This window comes from Marmota marmota, unplaced genomic scaffold (assembly GCF_001458135.2).
Source record: "Marmota marmota marmota unplaced genomic scaffold, marMar, whole genome shotgun sequence".
Taxonomy (NCBI): Eukaryota; Metazoa; Chordata; class Mammalia; order Rodentia; family Sciuridae; genus Marmota; species Marmota marmota.
In genome coordinates, this window is record NW_025999900.1 from 58,761,873 (window position 1) to 58,779,880 (window position 18,008).

The window sequence follows — 18,008 nt, forward strand, 5'->3', positions numbered from 1 at the left end:
GGGGAGGGTGGAGGATGGGAAAGGCAGCGGAGCACAACAGACACTAGGATGGCAATTTGTAAATCAATGGATGTGTAACTGATGTGATTCTGCAATCTGTGTATGGGGTGAAGGTGGGAGTTCATAACCCACTTGAATCAAAGTGTGGAATATGATATATCAAGAAATTTGTAATGTTTTGAACAACCCACAATAAAAAATTAAAAAAAAAAAAAGAAATCAAACAACTAAAAAATTGATATTCCATGTTCATGGTTAGGGATACTCAGTATTCTTAAAATCATTACTTTTCAACTTGATCTATAGATTCAGTACAATCCTAGTCAAAATCCCAGCAAGTGGATACCAACAAACCAATTCTAGAATTTATTTAAAATTTTTTTTTTTTGTACAGAAATTGGACCCAGGGGCTCTTAACCACTGAGCCACATCCCCAGCTCTTGTTTAATATATATATATATATATATATATTTTAAACATATACATATATATTTTGAGACGATCTCACTGAGAGTTACCAGGGGCTTCACCAAGTTGCTGATACTGGCTTTGAACTTGCAGTTCTCCTGTTTCAGGTTCTCCAATCAATGGGATTACAGGCATGCACCACTGCACCTGGCCTGATTAAAAGTTTTAAATGGGGGAAGATAAAGACTCAGAATAGCCCATACAATGTTGAATAAGAAGAACAAAATTAGAAGTTTGACACCACCTGACTTCAAGACTTATTGTAAAACCACAGCAACCAAGACAGTGTGGTATTTGCAAAAGAAGACATATTAATGGAATCAAATAGGGATCCATAAATAGGTCCACATAAATATAGTCAAGTGATCTTTGACAAGGGAGCAAAGCCAATGCAATGGAGGAAAGATGGTCTTTCCAACAAATGGTGCTAGAATAACTAGAAACCAACATTCAAAAATAAGTATAGATTAATACTCTTCACAAAAATTAAGTTAATTACAGATCTAAATATGAAATGCAAAGTTATGAAGTTCCTAGAAGATAATATAGGAGAAAAATCAAGATGACCTTAGGTATAGTAGTGCTTTTTTTTGGGGGGGGGGGCAATAACGTCAAAGGCATGACCTGTGAAAGAAACAATTGATAAGTTAGATTTCCTTAAAATGAAAACTAGTAGGAGAGTGAGGTGATTAGAGACAGAACGGGAGAAGATATTTGCAAAGATATGTCTGGTGAAGTTCTATTATCCAAAATTAACAACAATAACAATAACAACTCTTAAAACTTATCAAAAAGAAAACTAAAAACCTGATTTAAAAGTTGACAAAGACTTGAACAGATACCTCTCCAGAGACGATATGTAGATGACAAGGATATAAAAAGATGTTCAATATCATGTGTGTTAGCTTTTTGTTACAGTGACCAAAATAACCAGAAAAGAACAACTTAGAGGAGGAAAAGTTTATTTGGGCTCACGGTTTTACAAGTTCAGTCCATGGCTGGCTGACTTCAGGGCTGTGGGTCTGCAGTGAGACAGAAAGATATAGTGAAGGAAAGCTATTCATTGGGTAACAGCCTGGAAGGAGAGAGAGAGGGGGAGGCAGAGGGAGGGAAGGGGCCACAGGAAGATGAACCCCACCAGGGTGCATCTCCAATGATGTATCTCTTCCAGCCACATCCATCTACATACAGTTAACACCCAGTTAGTCCAAATTCAAATGTACTGAGTAGGTTACAGTGCTCATAATCTAATCATTTTACCTCTGAATATCCCTGCATCAACCCAGGAGCTTTTGGGGGAACACCTCATATCTAAACCATAACATTCAACCTCTGGCCCCTAAAACTCCTGCTTGTAACAGTGCAAAATGCATTTAGTCCATCTCCAAGAGTCCCCATAATATTTTTAAGATACTTTTAGTTGTTAATGGATCTTTATTTTATTCATTTATTTATAGGCGGTGCTGTCAATTGAACCCAGTGTCTCACACATGTGAGGCAAGTGCTCTACCACTGAGCCACAACCCCAGCACCCCCATAGTCTTAATAGTTCCAGCATTGCCCAAAAGTCCAAGTCCAAATTCTCCTCTCTAGTCAAGGCAAATTCTTGGCTGTGAGCCCCTTTAAAAAAATCAAAAGCAAATTGCAAATATCAAATATATAATGGTGCAATAAACATTCCTATTCCAAAAATGAGGAATGGGGCATAGAAAGGAAAGGACTTCAACAAGACAAAAACCCCAGCTGGGCAAATAAGCCCTGTAGCTCCATATCTGGCATCTGGGGCAAATGGTGGTGAGATGTGATATCTTGTCAAGTTTGGTCTTGCCAGTCACAGCCCACATGGCCTCTCTGTTAGCCTGGCTGTCAGTAGCCCACAAGTTTTCTTGCAGATGTTCCACATTCCTAGCATCTTTTAATCCCTGGGGTCTCCCTTCCAGCTTTGGCTTCATCTTCACACATCACTTTCTCAGAGGCAACTGACAGGAATACTGACCCAGTTACATATTGCCTTCCTTTGAAATCTCAATGGAAGCCTCCATGACCCCTTAACTCCAGTATCCAGCATTATTGCAGAACCAGTACCAAGTGGATTCCACCAAGGTCTGATGCTATCTTGAGCAGTTGGTGGCTCCCCTTGAATCTTGGTTGTAGCAGCTTCTGAGTACCTGGGTGGCTGAGTACAGTGAACTGAATCCTGAGGAAAGAGCTTTCTAGGCATGGCTTGTAAGCAGGGTGCCCCTAGAGTTTCTTCTCAAATGAATTTTTAGTTTTATACTCTTGAGCTTGCAGTGGGGTTGGGCTTGCTAATTCTTGGATGACCTTAAGATATCTTTCTTGTTATCTCTGTAAAAGCATTAACTTCTCTTTAGTGGTGGTTATATCTTCAACAATCACATGTTGGCTCCAATTTTATAGCACTTTTCTGGCCAAACTGCAAGTTTTAAGAATCCTCCTTCTCTTCTGCTCCCAATTCTCACTGTAAACGTGGCTAAACCATGTTACCCATGCCACAGATGCTGTGCTATTTTGTAGTTTTCTCTGTCAGATTAACCACCCTTAAATTTGGCCTCAGACAAAGTCTTAGAACATGGACAAAATGTAGGTAAGTTCTTTGCCAGAATGTAACATGAGTAGCCTCTAATCCAGTTCCCAATAGAATCCCATTCTCCTCAGAAACCTCATGAGCACAGGCTTTACTGTCTGCATATCGGTCAGGTTTCTCATCTTCTGAGCTCCCACCAGAATTATCCATTAAGCTCCACTTACAACATTTTTAATCTTCTCTAGTATGCATCTCTAAACTTTTCCATGTGCCTCCTGCAAACCTGCTTCAAAGGCTTCTGAACCACATAGTTAGGTTACTTACAGCAATATCTCCACTCCTGGTACCAATTTCTTTGTTAGTCAGGTTTTTGTCATTGTGACCAAAATACTAGACAAGATCAACTTAGAGGAGGAAGAGTTTATTTGGGCTCATGGTTTCTGAGGTTCAGTTCATGGTCAGACAGTTTCATTGCTGTGGGCCTGAGGTGAGACAAGAATATTATGGCAGAAGGGTGTAGTGGAGGAAAACTTTCACTGTATAGCATCCAGGAAGCAAGGCAGGGGGTGGGGTGGAGACTACAGGGAAGATGAACCCTTCCAGGGCATACCTGCTGTGACCCACCTCCTCCAGCCACACTCCACCTGCCTAGTGTTCCACCCAGTTAGTCCATTTAAAGTAGGATGGGCTGATTAGGTTATAGTTCTCCTAATGTGATCATTTATCTCTGAATATTCCTGCATCAACACAGGAGCTTTCAGGGGACACCTCATATTCGAACCCTAACAATATGTCACTAGGTAACTATAAATTAAAGCCACAAGATATCACTGCCCACCTACTAGAATGATCAAGATCCAAATAATATGTTAAATACACTCTACTACTATGTATATCTAAAAAGAACAAGTAAAAAAAATAAAAACATCATTGCCCCCACCAAAAAAAAAAAAAATCCAAAACATTGACAAAGCCAAATGTTGAGGATGTGGGTCAGCAGGAATTCTGATTCTTTGCTGATGGGAACTCTTTCATCAATTTGGTTGTTTGTTAAAATACTAGATGTACTTATCAGATGACTCAGCAGTTGTCCTCCTTGGTATTTACCTACAGGAGTTGAAAACTTATGTCTGTACAAAAACCTGCACACAGAATTTATAACAGCTGATGATAAGATGTCAATGAAGCTTCCTCAGTTACAACCAACACACAACTCTGGTGGGAGATGTAGAAAATGAAGAGCTGTGTATGAGTGGGTACAGGGTTATGGGAAATCTGTACCTTCCTCTTACTTTTATTGTTAACCTAAAACTTCTCTTAAAAAATAAATCTATTTTTTAAAATGGTGCCAGAACTATTGGGTATCCACATTAAAAAGATCAAAGCCAAAAAGCAAACAAACAAACAAAAGAAACCCTGCTACCACTAAACAAAACTGAATCTCAGCTTTTATCTCACATTATATACAAAATTAATTAAAAATGTATATTTAAACATAAAAGCTAACACTGTATTTTCTGAAGAAGATAATAGAAAAAAGCCTTTATTATTTTGAGACATAGATTTCTCCTGTCAGCATATTAGACTTGATCAAAATTTTCTACCTTTGGGTTTTGAAGAAAAAAAAAAAGACTAAAAGGGCATGGATTGGGAGAAATATTCACATTATATATACTTGACAGAAGACTTGCATTTATAACATACAAAAAAGTCTTTAATAAGGCAACTACTACTAAAATGGGCAAAAGATTTGAACCTGAACTTTACAAAAGAAAATATACATAGAGGTGCATGAAAAGATACTTAAAATCACTAATCATTAGGGAAATGCAAATGAGGATATTAAGCACACAAGAAGATAACACTTGGCACTCACTAGAATGTCAAAAATTTAAAAGACTGCCAATATTCAAAGTGTGAGGATATGGAACACCTCTCCAGAACTCTCAGACATCACTGCTGGAAGTGACAGACGCAGAGAATGAACTCTGGACAACACTTTGGCAGTTTCTTTTGAAGATAAATACGCACTCTCTATATGATCCAGCAATTCTACTCCTAGGTATTTACCAGAGAGTACTAAAACGCACACAGACCAACTTGTACATGAATGTTCCAAGCAGCATTGTTTGAAATAGTCAAAAACTGGAAAAAATCCTGGTGTTATCAACACACATTATATTTAAACAAATTTTACATACCCATACAATACATAGTCAGAAATAAAAATGAAGTATCAATATACACAACATGGGTGAATCTTAGAATAATTGTTGTGAATGAAAGAAGCCAGATAAAACGGATAATTACATATTGTAGGGTTCCATTTACGTAACATTCTAGAAAATGCAAGCTTATTTGTAATGACAGGAGGCAGATCAATGGTTTAGAGAGGAAGGATGCAGGAAGAGAAGGAGGGATTGCAGTGAGGTGGGAAGGGACATTTGGGTGTTCCACATCTTAATTGTGGTGATGGCTTCCCGGGGAGATATATATGCTAAAATATTAACTTTGTGAAATTTATTGTATGTTAATTCACTAAATTTCTTTAATAAGAGAAAAAGTCAGTTATTCTTTAAAAATAGAAAAAGGCCCCTGGTGGAGGCCTTTTCTCTTCAATTAACATTTTTCTAGTGTGTTCACTGTCTAACTCTGTTTGTTACTTTCAGATGATTCATTCCGGGCTCGTAGTGCCAGTAATGTTCCACCTTCCTATTCTCCCAATCCTGCCTTACCAAGTACCTCCCGTGGGACGAGTAGCACAGCTGATTCGAAGAACAGTGGGAATAAAGATCCACAACCCCGGAAGGCCGTGTCGTAAGTCGTCAGTGACACATGCTGAGTTTATTGTCCCACCGTGTCCTCAGTTCATTTTCCTTCTTACTTACATACTTTACAGAGCATAGGAAATGTCCATAACGAGGAAGTGTTTCAAGCCAAAGGGGATTATAATCGTGGGAGACTTGGGTGTTAGGTGGTGTGCACGAGTAAGCAGTATATGGCAAATACCTTGTAACCTTAGGAAATCAACAAAGACCATTTAAATGACCTCCGCTAGCATCTGAAATCTGCTTTTCTTCTATAAAAGTTTTACTTTCTGGGGAATTCTCTTTGAGAAGGTGTTAGGTGGTATAGTTGTATCCCTTTAAACAGCCAGCTGTGGGATCTAATCCCTCATTGCTCAGAAAGATGGGTATAACAAATGCCACATAAGAAATACTATTCTAGCACAAACCAGAGTTGCAATTTAGAAAACTGACATTTGCAGACTACACTTGGGCCTTGGAGTTATAAAGGGCCTCTCTCTATTCTCCTTGCCCCATGCTGTTTTACATGCTTTTGCACCTTGTTTGAATTGCTGAAGCCTGTGTTTCTTTTAGCTTAAACATTCAAGAGTGTAGTCTCATAAAAATCATCATAAGAGACCATAGCAAGGTACACATGGTTCAGCCGGGCTGCAGGTTTGCTCTTTCAAATAGAACTCCCAATCCTTCTGATTAGAACAGAACTTAGACAAGATTCAGACTTTCTTTTAAATTCATGGACAGTTTCAAAGTAAGTTTTTCATGTGAATCCTTTTATAAAAACTCCATGCCAGAGTTCTTTTTTAGGACTTAAATTATATTATAATTCATTTTAAATTTTATTTGGCCAGTGGGTCTATACCCAACTTCATTCAGAATTTAGAAATCAGTTTATTCAATGGAGCTCACAGAAGGGTTAGGACTCTATACTACAAAAAGTAATAGAGATAGGAAAAAGTGATATTGATATTACAGATTAGCATTGTTAATGTGGAGAACACTCTGACTAATGAAAATACTCCACCCATATGTTACTGCCCTGGTGATGAACCTGTGGGAGTTCCATTTAGAAGCTATGCAAGCAGAGGTGGAACCGGGCAGTGAGCTCCTGTCAAGCAAGCAGCAGGGCTCAGTTCAGCCCTGTGCTTCTCCAGCCTCACTGTTGTCTGTGCTGACTCACGCTTGGTCTTGAAAGGGGCCTTTCTGTTCTGCATCCTGACATCCTGCCTCTCTCTCCACCTAGGCTCTCTTCTCACAGGGTTGCCCTGGACTTCTCCTATGTGGACATATTTAGTAATGGCACATTCCCTTCTCCACTTATTTTTCTGAATGTCATCAGCATTTTTTAAAAGTAAAGACCATTGAAATATATTCATGCCAGCCCTCCTTTACTTCAGATTCCTATATCTGATCTTTCATTGTCCAGCTCATTTTTCCTTTTTATATAATTGGTGGTTACAAAAATGAGTCCAAAAACAACGACTGATAAGAAATCACATCAGGCTTGTTTCTTCTTTTCTGAATGTTCTGAAGAGAGGAATGCTGGGCTCCACAGCTGTTTCCTGACCACACGCCTGGATGTCCAAGTGCCTGGCCACACTTCCTATAACGGGGGTCTCGGGTGGACTATCAGAAGTGTGTACTACCACTTAGCTGGGACAGGTGGCTGATGTCTCCCCTGCTCTCACTTCTGTGAAGTATTATTCACATTTCAGAACCATGTCATATCTAAATGAAAATATGTCCTTTTTATTTAAAATAAGTCTATGAAGTGATTTCAGAAAGTATTAATTATTTGAATTCTTATTTCTCAAGAAAATTCTGTGCAGAACATTCCCTCACTTTATAAAATGACACATCTGGTATTCAGAAATAGTGGTGACTTGAAGTAAAGGTGTGCATTGTGTCTTTTAAGGTCAGTTTATATATTTAGTTCTGTGTAATTTCCACTGTGGTTATATGAAATTTAAAAAGAAGCAAAACTTGTATGAACTAAATTGAATGCTATGTTAAGTGCATACTTGGTTTTTTGGTCATTAAAGGTAATTCTGAGTAATTTTTAAGGTGTGTTTTATCTTTTCCCTTAATCAGGTTCTCATATATTAGGTTTATCTAAAGTAGCTTTTCTTTATTTACTTAGTAAGCATTATATGGAAAATTTTTCATGTTTTCTTTTCTCCTCTCCCTGTCTCCATTCCTTCCTTCCCTCCTTCCATCCTTCTTTCCTTCAGGAAATCTAGAAAATCCAACCCTTAAATCAACTGCATAATGAAGGAGGCAGACAGAGACCGCTAGAGATGACATGATCAGTGGGCAAAAGCAGAAGCAGTGGCTGGGACCTCTTTAAGGTGTTTTTGTTTTTGTTTCTGTTTTTAATGAAATGGGAAAAGACACAGAATGGCAGCTGATATTAAACTTACCATATTTGGAATTAGATCCCTAGGAGGTATAATTAATAGATATTTCTTAAATAATAATAATAATGTGGTTACAGAATTCCAATGTAACAGTGCAATGTAATGAAAAATAACTAGGCGTGTGCGTTAGTGACTGCTGCGGTGAGACAAGCCTGCCTTTCTTTGTACAGGAACCCAGCTCTCCCATTGCCCTAAAGGGTAGTGTTCAGATAGGATAAGACAGTGCAAGTCAGCGGACCTTGCCCTTGCTGGGTCGTCACAGGGACAGGAGCTTGGGAAGTAAGGAAGTTACTGCACCCTCTTATGGCTCTCCAAGCCAGGATGAAAGGACAAACTGAACAGCTGTCCATAGTTTTATCAGTTCCATGATTCCAGGACATCCCCACATTTCAATTTGGCATTGAAAATTCTATAAAGACTTCTGATAACTGTGAGCTACAGATACCTTTAAAATAATAGATTGATGATTTCCTTTATTTCCTAGAATTTCTTTTATACATACTTTGTTTACTTTTTAGATTGTATTAGTCCTTACTTCATTTAAAATGATGAATCTGGTTTGAATCAGGTGTTATTCCAAGCTATCATGCTTAAGCTTTGTCAACAGCATTTATTTGTCCTATTATTTCATCAGAGTTGCCTGTGGAACGTGTACAGTTCTTAAGTTTAAAACGTCAGTTCTTGAGATATACTGTATGAAGCTATTGTCAGCTTCTCTATTTCAAATGCAATCAGCATATAACTATATTATATTAGAAAATATTTGTTTTTTAAAATATATTTGATGTATGATAAAGATGATCTAATTTGTGAATGCATATGCGTGTGTGGTTACTTTTTATAATGTAAAATGGATAATGAATTGACTCAAAATAAAACATAGGTTAATGAGGTGCCTGTGTTTGTGAAAAAAGTTTTGAATACTTTCCTGCAATTTTTATTCTATCATTAAAGAGCAAGACAGTTCATTTTCAAGTAATGAATAATAGAAGCACATTCATGTCAACTGTAAATTACTCAGGGGACAGTCATTCAGTGTGAGTCTTTTTTGTGCCATTTGTTTCCTTTCCTTCCACAAAGCCTCTTTTTGTCCATGTTTAGTGATGTGTTATGTCCTGCATCAGAGGATAAAACAGAACTGTTTAACTGTTCATTTTGTCAGCATAGTTCCAGTAAGTGTGAGAAATTTGACAACACTAATTAAAGGAATTCAGTATGGTTTTTGTGGATTTCATTTAACTATTTTAATTATGTCTCCTACTATCATCAATAATGTGGATTGAACATTTATGATCTAGAGACTTTGTGGTGCATAATGGTACATCAAGGCTGCATCCCTTTTTCCAGTACTTCAGTTCAGTCACCTTGACTCTGTTACTTTAAATAAAATGGATAATTTCAATTTACTTGTTAAAAAATAATTTAGGTGAGTTATTATATTTTTTTCCCCATCATGGATGTGGGAAAAGGGGAAAGTGAAGAGAAAAATCACCACTACTTGTAAAGTTTAAGAATGTAGAGAAGTTAATTGCAGTCTTGCTCCTAGGTATTAAATTCTGAGTTATAACAGTCAATCATGCAGGGTGTGGTGGCACAGACCTGTAATCCCAGTGGCTTGGGAAGCTGAGGCAGGAGGATTGTGAGTTCAAATTCAGCTTCAACAACGTAGCGAGGCCTTAAGCAACTTAGCAAGACACTGTCTCAAAATTAAAAAAAAAAAAAAAAAAAAGTTGGGATGGGGCTGGGGATGTGTCTCAATTGTTAAGAGCCCCTGGGTTCAATCCCTGGTACCAAATAAACAAAAACAGTCAATCAGTCAATCACAATTACTTTTGGAAAAAATTTTTTTCATTAACATGATAAACTTCTAAAGTTTTTGAAATTTTGTCACATTTATACTTAAAAGCACAGATTGTAGACACAATAAAAAATGTCAGTAGTTATGAATATCCACACAGATCTCCACTGACACCAGAAACAAGACCAATGTTCTTATAAAAGTTATGTTTAACAACTTACTAGGTAGATCCCGTCACCAGGTGTAAAGAAAGCATTCTCTCCTCCTGTGGCCCTTGACAGTGACCCTTCCTGTACTGGCTCAGCCCTGTTTATTTCAGAGCATTATGTTCTCAAAGACCTTTTCTCATTTTCATCTCTTAAAAGTGAGAAATTTTCCTGAAATCTCTGCTATTTTTACAGATCATACTTCGACACAAATAAACCTGACTAACTGAACATAAACAAGTCGCCTAGGAGTGGCTCTTGGAGTTAGCCATCTTTCTTTGTCTTTCTTCCTAGGCCCTGGAATTTCCTGGTCCTAAAGGAATGTCAGGACTTGGACTGCAGGAATGAATTAATGTTCATATTTGAGAATGATGAAGTCAGTCTTTAAACTGCCTCTTAATATTATCACCTATTCAGCTTTACTCTGATTTATATTAATAATTGAAAGAACTAACCAGTAATTTTAGGTATGTTTCAACATTATGTAGAAATAGATAGAAATTAATTAGGCATTTGTCGACACAGTTGACATTCCAAAATTAGTTAGCTCTGTGGTCATTCCTAGTCCCTTGTTTCTATGTCAGAAGATTACTTCTGGAGGAAGCTTCAGGGATAGTTTCTGTTTTCTTTTTTATTTAGAGGAAAACTTTGATTTGAGCACGCCCTGACTATTTAGCAGGATCCCATCAGATGCTTTAGGTAGAGGGAAGGAGGAGTAGAAAGGCTTGTGATGGGATGCAGGAGAGGGGGGCTTCTGACTCGCCGTTGCTGCACAGTGGCCTGAGACAGGTCTTTCCCTTCCAGAGATACAAGGTGTGGCTTATTCACTAGATGCAGAGGCACTGGGCCAAAGGCCCCCATGCTGAAAGGGCCCACAAAGATGCTTTACTTCTAGCAATAAGCAAGATATATGCTTTGATAGAATGGTAAATATAATCCAGAATATGTTCATCTTCATACCAATGCAGTTATAAAGTATAATTTTAATATGTATATGTATATATGAATACATGTGGGGAGATATATGTACACACACACACACACACACACATTCTTATTTTTCCCCCTTTCTTATCAAGGGGCCCATGAAGGCAAAAATGCCTGGTGCCCATGAAAGTGACAATGTGACCCTGTTTGTGGATCCCTGTTTCTTTGTGAAATGAAGGTGTTGTGCTGGACTTACTTGTACCGGAAAGGAGTCCAGAGAGAAACAGGGCTCAAGGAGATTATGTACATGTGTTTCCCCTAAGGCTTTAATCTCAAAATAGTGTTGTGACCATAACGACGTTCTTAAAGTTCAGTGTGTGAGCAACAGAGAAAGGTAGATAGCCCTGGCTCTCCAATGCAGCACAGGTTGAAAACACTGGACAAATTGCAGCAACATCTTAAAATGTTATCAATTTTATCCTTGTGTTCATTTGAGAACAGCCTGAAAAAGCTGAGGACACAGGGGACACACACTGTGCCATCCAGTGCTGATGTCCCATGTGGGTTCAGATGCCTGATTGAGCACCTGCTGTCACACTGAGAGCTCATGCCAGTTGTGGGTCACAGGAGATTGGATTCACCACCCTGCAGAAATAGGAGCACCCTCGAGGTTTCCTTGTAGACCCTCAAGTGGAATGGTCGGGGCACCTTGGTGACGGGAGGCAGGGAATACAGTGATTTCTGTCAGGGTTCCTGTCACCGCCTCAGTTCCTTTCTCATCAACTTCAATCACTGATTGAAAAAACCCAGAAAAGGGAATAGTGTGGAAGACCATTCATATGGCAGCAGAGAGAGGGAATGAATTGAGCCCTTAAAATTCTTGATGGTGGTCCTACCCACTTGGCCACACTCCTGGGATTTAGTGGTACAGGGCCCATCTATGTCAGGAGTCACAGTCTGGGGATGTACCAGGGACTCCCTTAGAAACCTAAGAGGGGTTTTTCCAGGAGACCTCAGGAACCCAGTGTGATTGTGTAATATGTAAAATAAGTTCTGTGATTGGAGCCAGGGACTCTGACTGGCACATTTATGCATACGTATCTAATATTTGTGGAGCCCCCATATTCTGTGCTATTGATTCTTGTGTTGAACCAGTGCCCGTGGAAGGCTTTGAGCTGCCTGGGTCTCCTGCATCCTTTGACTTTCCCTCTGGCAGGGTGGGGACAGGGTGTGGTGAGTCTCTGGTGGGAGCTCCCCAGTGCCTGGTCCTGTTCTGGGGCACTCCCTGGGGCAAGCCTGAGGTCCTTGAAACCTTCCTAAACTCTGCTTATACTCAGGCTACCTGCCTATTTATGAAAGTCTTTTGTCCAGGAACCTAATGGAATATGAATGATGTGTCTTTATAATTATTTTATCAACCTAATAATTCCTAGAAATTCTCTATTTTCTGGGGTGAAAGTTTACTCCCAAGAGCAAACACAGGGTATTTAATAGTTTACAGTTTAAGCTTCATGGAGATGCCGTCCTTGTAAAACAGCACGTGTCTTCAATTTTCCTTGTGTTTCCAGCAGAGTTGTCGAATTGTCTTGCCTTCCCTGGCACGCTAAGGCCTGATTGCAGGCCAGAGTTTTCTACTGAGTCCTGCAAAGGTGGATTCAATTTGTCCTCCCTCTTGGAGTTGAAAGTTACAATTGTATGAGAAAATATGAGCCAACTCCACAGCCAAGGAAGAAGCTGACGAGATGTGGCCGCCACGTGGAGATGTGTGGGGGCATTTTCTTTGTCATAAGGATCATGGGAACAGGGGAGGGCAGAGGGGGCTACTGCTGTCTTCAGTGAACACAGGCCCGGAAGGCCACCCAGTCCCCAACAAGGCACAGAACTGCTGTGGACCACAGGTGGTTCTGATTGTCCTCTGAACCAAGAGCACCTCCCCTGAGAAACGCCGATTGGCTGAGGGCATTCTGTGGACTGACTAAACCTGTTCTTAACAGTTTAGACATAAAAGTCGGGCCCAAAAAATAGGAGTTAGGGAGAAGCTACAGGTGTGTGTGTGTGTGTGTGTGTGTGTGTGTATTAAATAGCCATTTGTGGATCGGGCTTCTTCTCAAGGAAGGGATGAAATAAATCTCGGTCACAACACGAGACTGGCACCAGAGGGGTTTTCTAGAGGAGCTGTCCAAGGCAGGTGGGCGGCAGGGCCTTGTAAAGTCAGGGTTTCCTTCACCCTGAAGGGGGTGGGATTCCGTGGGCTCTTTGAGGATTCGACAGACTTTGCAAGCCAGTCCACGTCAGGGCTAGGTGGCTCCTCGAGCATCCAGAGGAAGGGGACAGGGCTCTGCTGAAGAGAGATGGGCAGAACAATCCACCCTAGATGTATGCTTCCCACATTTTCCCCCCATTTTACTAAAGGGTGGGTTGATCCTTCCAGTTGCTAAGGCTAAAAGCTACAATCACCTTTGACTGACAGATCTCTTCCTTTCTCTCACTCCCATCCAGTCCACTCAAGATTTTGCCAACTCTTGCTTCCTTAGGTAGATCCAGAATCCAACCGCTCCTTGTCACCACCACTGTCAATCCAAGCAGCAGCATCCATCGGGGTTTGACCTAACCTTGAACAGGTCTCCTGCTTTCACGCTCATCCCCCTGGTGTCTTCACCACGCAGGCCATCGCACCCCTTCCCAGACCCCCCAGGGCCCTTCCGTCTCCTCAGACAAAGCCCAAGTCTTTTCTGGGGCTTGCTTGGTGAGGTGGCCAGGCTCCCTGCTGCTCCTCAGCCGAGTGGGCACACTCCCATCCCAGAACATTGTGCCCTGATGCGCTTCTCCATCAAGAGAGCCCACAACTCACCCTTTAGCTCAGATGTCGGCCTGACACTTCCTTGGGCCTTTCCTGAGCCCCTCTCCCTTGCTAATGCTCCTGGTCATCTTCCTGCCCTGGAAAACAAGCTCCTGGGCCAGGGACTTGGCCTCTTTTCTTCCCTGCTGCATCCCTAGCACTGGGCAGGGATCACAGTAGGAGGAGCCCTGTAAGTACTTGCTGAGTAAATGGCTGGATGAGCCAGGCCTGCCATCCATCGATCAATGCTGGGGGAGAGTGGGAAAGAAGGAGACAGCTGCCCCCGCCCTTGGGAGCTCAGACCTCAAGGGGCAGACAGCCAGAGCCACTGTGCCTGGGATGAAACCGTGGTGAGCGTCACAAGGACAGATAGGCGGAGATTGTGCATGTTACATGTTCCTGAGCCATGTCTCCACCAGCTCTGTGGTCAGATCACCTTCCAGGGCCAGGTGGTCACCTGTGTTCCCCATGAGGACCACCAGCATGGTGGTGTTTCCTCAGTAGGGCAGTGGGAGGACATGGCAGTGAACCTTCTTATCAAAGGTGGAGGCAGACTTGCCTGCCCTGTACATCACTGGCGCCTTGACTGCCTTGGACTTGTCCAGGTGGAAAGTGTCAGCTTCGGTGAAGGTGGGCCACATGCGGCCAGCCCCTTCCCTGAACGAGTAAGAAGAGAGTGCGTGCAGAAAGCAGCTTCTGCCAAAGCAAGGTTCTCACTCACAGAGGGAGGGCTCTGCTGCCTTCCGTCTAGCAAGGAGCCATCTCCCCTCATGAAGTTTGCCAGGGCCACAGCTCAGGCAGGCCAATGGATTACCCAGAGGCCTCAGCTCTTCTGGGCAAAATGCCCTCTACTCACAAGCCCAGCTGGAGTCACACACAGAAGCAAGGGAATGTCTCCTGGTCCCTGTTCCCCATCTTTCTGGACCTGGACAAAACTCACTCTCAGTCCTGGTTAGCTTAAGTCTGGAGAAGACTTGGGGCCTTTGCATGGCCCTGGCCACCATCTGTGCAGCACCTCCATAAAGTGACAGCATTTCTGGCCCACGCACTCCCAGTACAGGGGAAGCCCCAGCTCCCCTCTGCACAACCCTCTGTACCCGAGCCTGTCCTGGGTCGTGGCCTGGCTGGCTGCAAAGTGGCTTCCCCTCCTGGGGCTTCGCTCATCTCCTGGGCTGGCTCTTTGTTCCCGTGCATCCACACCCTGTCCTATGCTCCCAGAGAACCTGGGATCAGGGTGTCAGGAGACCCTTGTTGTGCCTGGCCTGGGCATTTATGTGGACTGAGCAGGTTTGCCTCTCGGGCTCTGCTTTCAGCTCCTGTTCTGCCCTATGCGTTGGCAGCCAGGGAGACAAAGATTTCTAAAAATCCAAGTATATGTAGTGCCTCGCCTGTGCCAAGCACAGCTGGGCACTCATTATCTCATGTGCCCTCGTGACATCAGAGCAGGTGGGAGTGTCCCTGTTTTTCTATAATCAAAATTGGAGGACAGAGGTTTTGTCACTTACTCCAGGTCACAAAAGCAGAGAGGGAAGAAGAGAAAATACAACCCTAAATTTCTCGGGCACTGGGTAGAAGTGCTAGGAACACAGTAAGAAGTGGAGGCTATGGGAAGACCAGGGAGTGCCTGGACCTGTCTGGCACCGTCTGTCGCTGCTCCAGCTGGCTGTGCAGCCGGAGAGCAGGTTCACAGGAGCTCCTCCAGCAAGAGCCACTCCCTGAGCAGGACAGGGGAGCAACGGACAGCTACGGGCGCTTTGGCTTGGGAGAGCAGAACATGACCCAAGTCCCTCAGAACAAGATGTGATCCACAAGAATCAATTTGGTTTGATATTAATCTCATCAAATAGCTGGGGAACTTCCCCCTGAGGCTCTTTGTGTAATATTCATGAGCCCCTGGGCCTGAGGGCACTGAAAATTCACAGGCATATGCTGTATCAAGGGGCCTCTTGGGTGAATTGGGGAAGGTCTCTTTGCCATCAAAATCCTTGTGGATGAAGGCAAAACTCCCCTGAGCAAGGCCCAGCTCTGGTGGAGAGGGTCTCTCTGATCAGCTTAAAGAGGGAGGCAGGAGCAGGGGCGTGGCGTGGCTCAGGGTCTGCAGGTGGAGGCTGCTTTCCACCTGGCGCTCTCTGCCCTCTGACCCCAGCATCAGGCCTACCATGGCCAAGGGGAGTAGACCGTGTTGCCTTGTCCCTCATGGGCATCTTTCACAGGAGGTTGAGCCCAAAGTTAAAAATCTCACTAGACAGCTGCTGTCTGGTCATCAGCCAGGCCCCCTCTGTCCCCAGCTGATCCTCCCCATCAGTAGGAGCCTGCACTCCCCCCACCCTGAGTCTGGTTCTGAGGAGGCTGAGGCTCCAGAGTGTCCATCCCTTCCTGGGCTTCTGGTGACCCAGGACCAAGGGCCAGGCCAGGCACCAGCCTCATCTCCGCCAGGAGGACAGAGAGCAGGAGGCTCAGGGCCACCTCATGTGGTCAACTGTGGAGGCCAAGGACTGGTTCCCTTCCACAGAAGACTCCCTGCATAGGAAAGGGGCAGGGATTGCTTTAATGCCCCAAGTAACATGCCCCGAGTGAGGGGTGACCATCCCTCCAGCAGCCCCGCCTCCTCTGGGAGGATCCCACAGGGGCTCAACTCTGGCTCGGAGAGTCCTGCCCCGGGGAGCCCTGGAGCAGGCAGGGTTGCACCCATTCTCCAAGGAGGGAGCAAAATGTCAGCGCAGAACCCCTCCTGCTCCCCTCCCCTGCGGGGCCCTCGGGCAACTCCCATTCTCCAACTCCTTTTTCCTCTTCTTTCTCTTTCCTCCCCTTCTCCAGGGACAAGTGGCAGTATCAGAGCAGGGTCAGGTGCCATCAGGGGCCTCACAAACCCTTTACAGAATGGCTTCAGGCATGGCCTTTGATTGCTCAGCCATAAGGCAGCCAATGTACGCTGGGCCACGGGCACTTGGGATGTGACACATTTGGCTGGGGATTTGGAGGGTCTGAGAGGCCCTCGGGCAAGAAAAAGAGAAAGCCTGCCACGCTGGTTTTTGACGCACATCCTCCTGCACCTGCCCCCGCCCTGCACAGTGCCCGCGGGTCTTCCCTGCTCCTCTAGCTGGACTCCCAGGATGGCGGGAGCTGGCACAGCCGGGGCTTTCAGCACTGGCTTGGGCTTAATCCCATCTCTCCCACAGCAGCCTGGGGTGTGCTGGCTTTGCTGCCCCAGTCTGGTACCTGTCCCCTACTACCACCTCTCCCAGGTCCCTCCGTGTTCCTTGGCACACAGGATGGCTCCTGGGCTGTGCCCCTGTCTGTGACCACATGTTCTGGTTCCTGGAGTTTGGCCATACACCAGGCCTGGCTGCACAGGCCACCAAGAGACCCCTCTCCCTCACCCTTGCTCTGTTCTGGGAGGAGGAGGGCCTGGGTGGGGCAGGACGTCCCACCTTGGTGTGGGGTATCGCAGGCCTCTCGGCAGTTCCCTTCAGGGAGACCCTGGCTCTGGCCCAGGGTCCCTGTGTCAAGGGGGAATGCCGAAGCAAACCTCCTAGGCTGCCGCACCCGGAGCCAAGCCAAGTCCAGCCCCGGGATTCCTCCTGCTGCCCCTCGCCCTGCTGACAGCACCACGGAATCAGGGCCCCCTGCTGTGGCCTGAGCAGTGCTCACTCTCAGTGAATTCTTCAGCCATGTTTTCCCAGGGTCATGCTTCAGAAGTCCTCTCTAATCCCCAGTAGCAAGCCCAGGATCGCAGGTCACGCCGTCATTGTCACTGTTGGGTAAGTCCCTCCTTCCGTGTGCCAATCCCCCCATTCCAGGCCTTCACTGTGGCTATGAACTGAATATTGTGCCCCTCCGAAATTCATAAGTCCAAGCCCTCACCCACGAAACGATGGTGTGAGGAAGTGGGGCCTTGGGAAGTGACTAGGTTGAGATGAGGTCATGGTGGGGGGCCCTGTGTTGGGATTAGTGTCCTCATGATAAGAGGACAAGGGCCGAGAACCTCCTCTCCCCATGAAGGA

General features: G+C 44.0%; 2 protein-coding genes and 1 long non-coding RNA gene across 11 annotated transcripts in view; 1 reads left to right on the forward strand and 2 right to left on the reverse strand.

Moving 5' to 3' along the window:
• Nucleotides 1–8,900, reverse strand: part of LOC125615350 — a 15,174-nt gene extending 6,274 nt beyond the window's left edge. The window contains exon 1 of the long non-coding RNA XR_007345955.1: nt 8,890–8,900. This is a non-coding gene — a long non-coding RNA (uncharacterized LOC125615350). The remainder of the gene's footprint in view (nt 1–8,889) is intronic.
• Ppp4r4 (protein phosphatase 4 regulatory subunit 4) overlaps nt 1–9,453 on the forward strand; it is a 106,633-nt gene extending 97,180 nt beyond the window's left edge. For 8 of the 9 annotated variants that reach the window (XM_015488484.2, XM_048799262.1, XM_048799256.1 and 5 more), the window contains 2 exons: nt 5,683–5,830; nt 7,351–7,877. In XM_015488484.2, the coding sequence (XP_015343970.2) occupies nt 5,683–5,830; nt 7,351–7,426 (224 nt within the window). In that variant the 3' untranslated portion in view covers nt 7,427–7,877. Of the gene's footprint in view, nt 1–5,682; nt 5,831–7,350; nt 7,878–8,048 lie in introns of those variants that run through there. The other variant, XM_048799257.1, reaches the window with a different exon arrangement.
• A 1,338-nt stretch (nt 9,454–10,791) lies between these two features.
• Serpina10 (serpin family A member 10) lies at nt 10,792–16,476 on the reverse strand (the record flags this gene model as incomplete). Its single annotated transcript, XM_048799531.1, is given in 9 exon segments — nt 10,792–11,898; nt 11,900–11,959; nt 14,398–14,661; nt 15,779–15,833; nt 15,836–15,885; nt 15,887–15,931; nt 15,933–16,178; nt 16,180–16,335; nt 16,337–16,476. Coding segments are annotated over 9 exon segments (1,128 nt in total), but the record flags the coding sequence as incomplete, so codon positions are not given.
• Nucleotides 16,477–18,008: the final 1,532 nt, after the last annotated feature.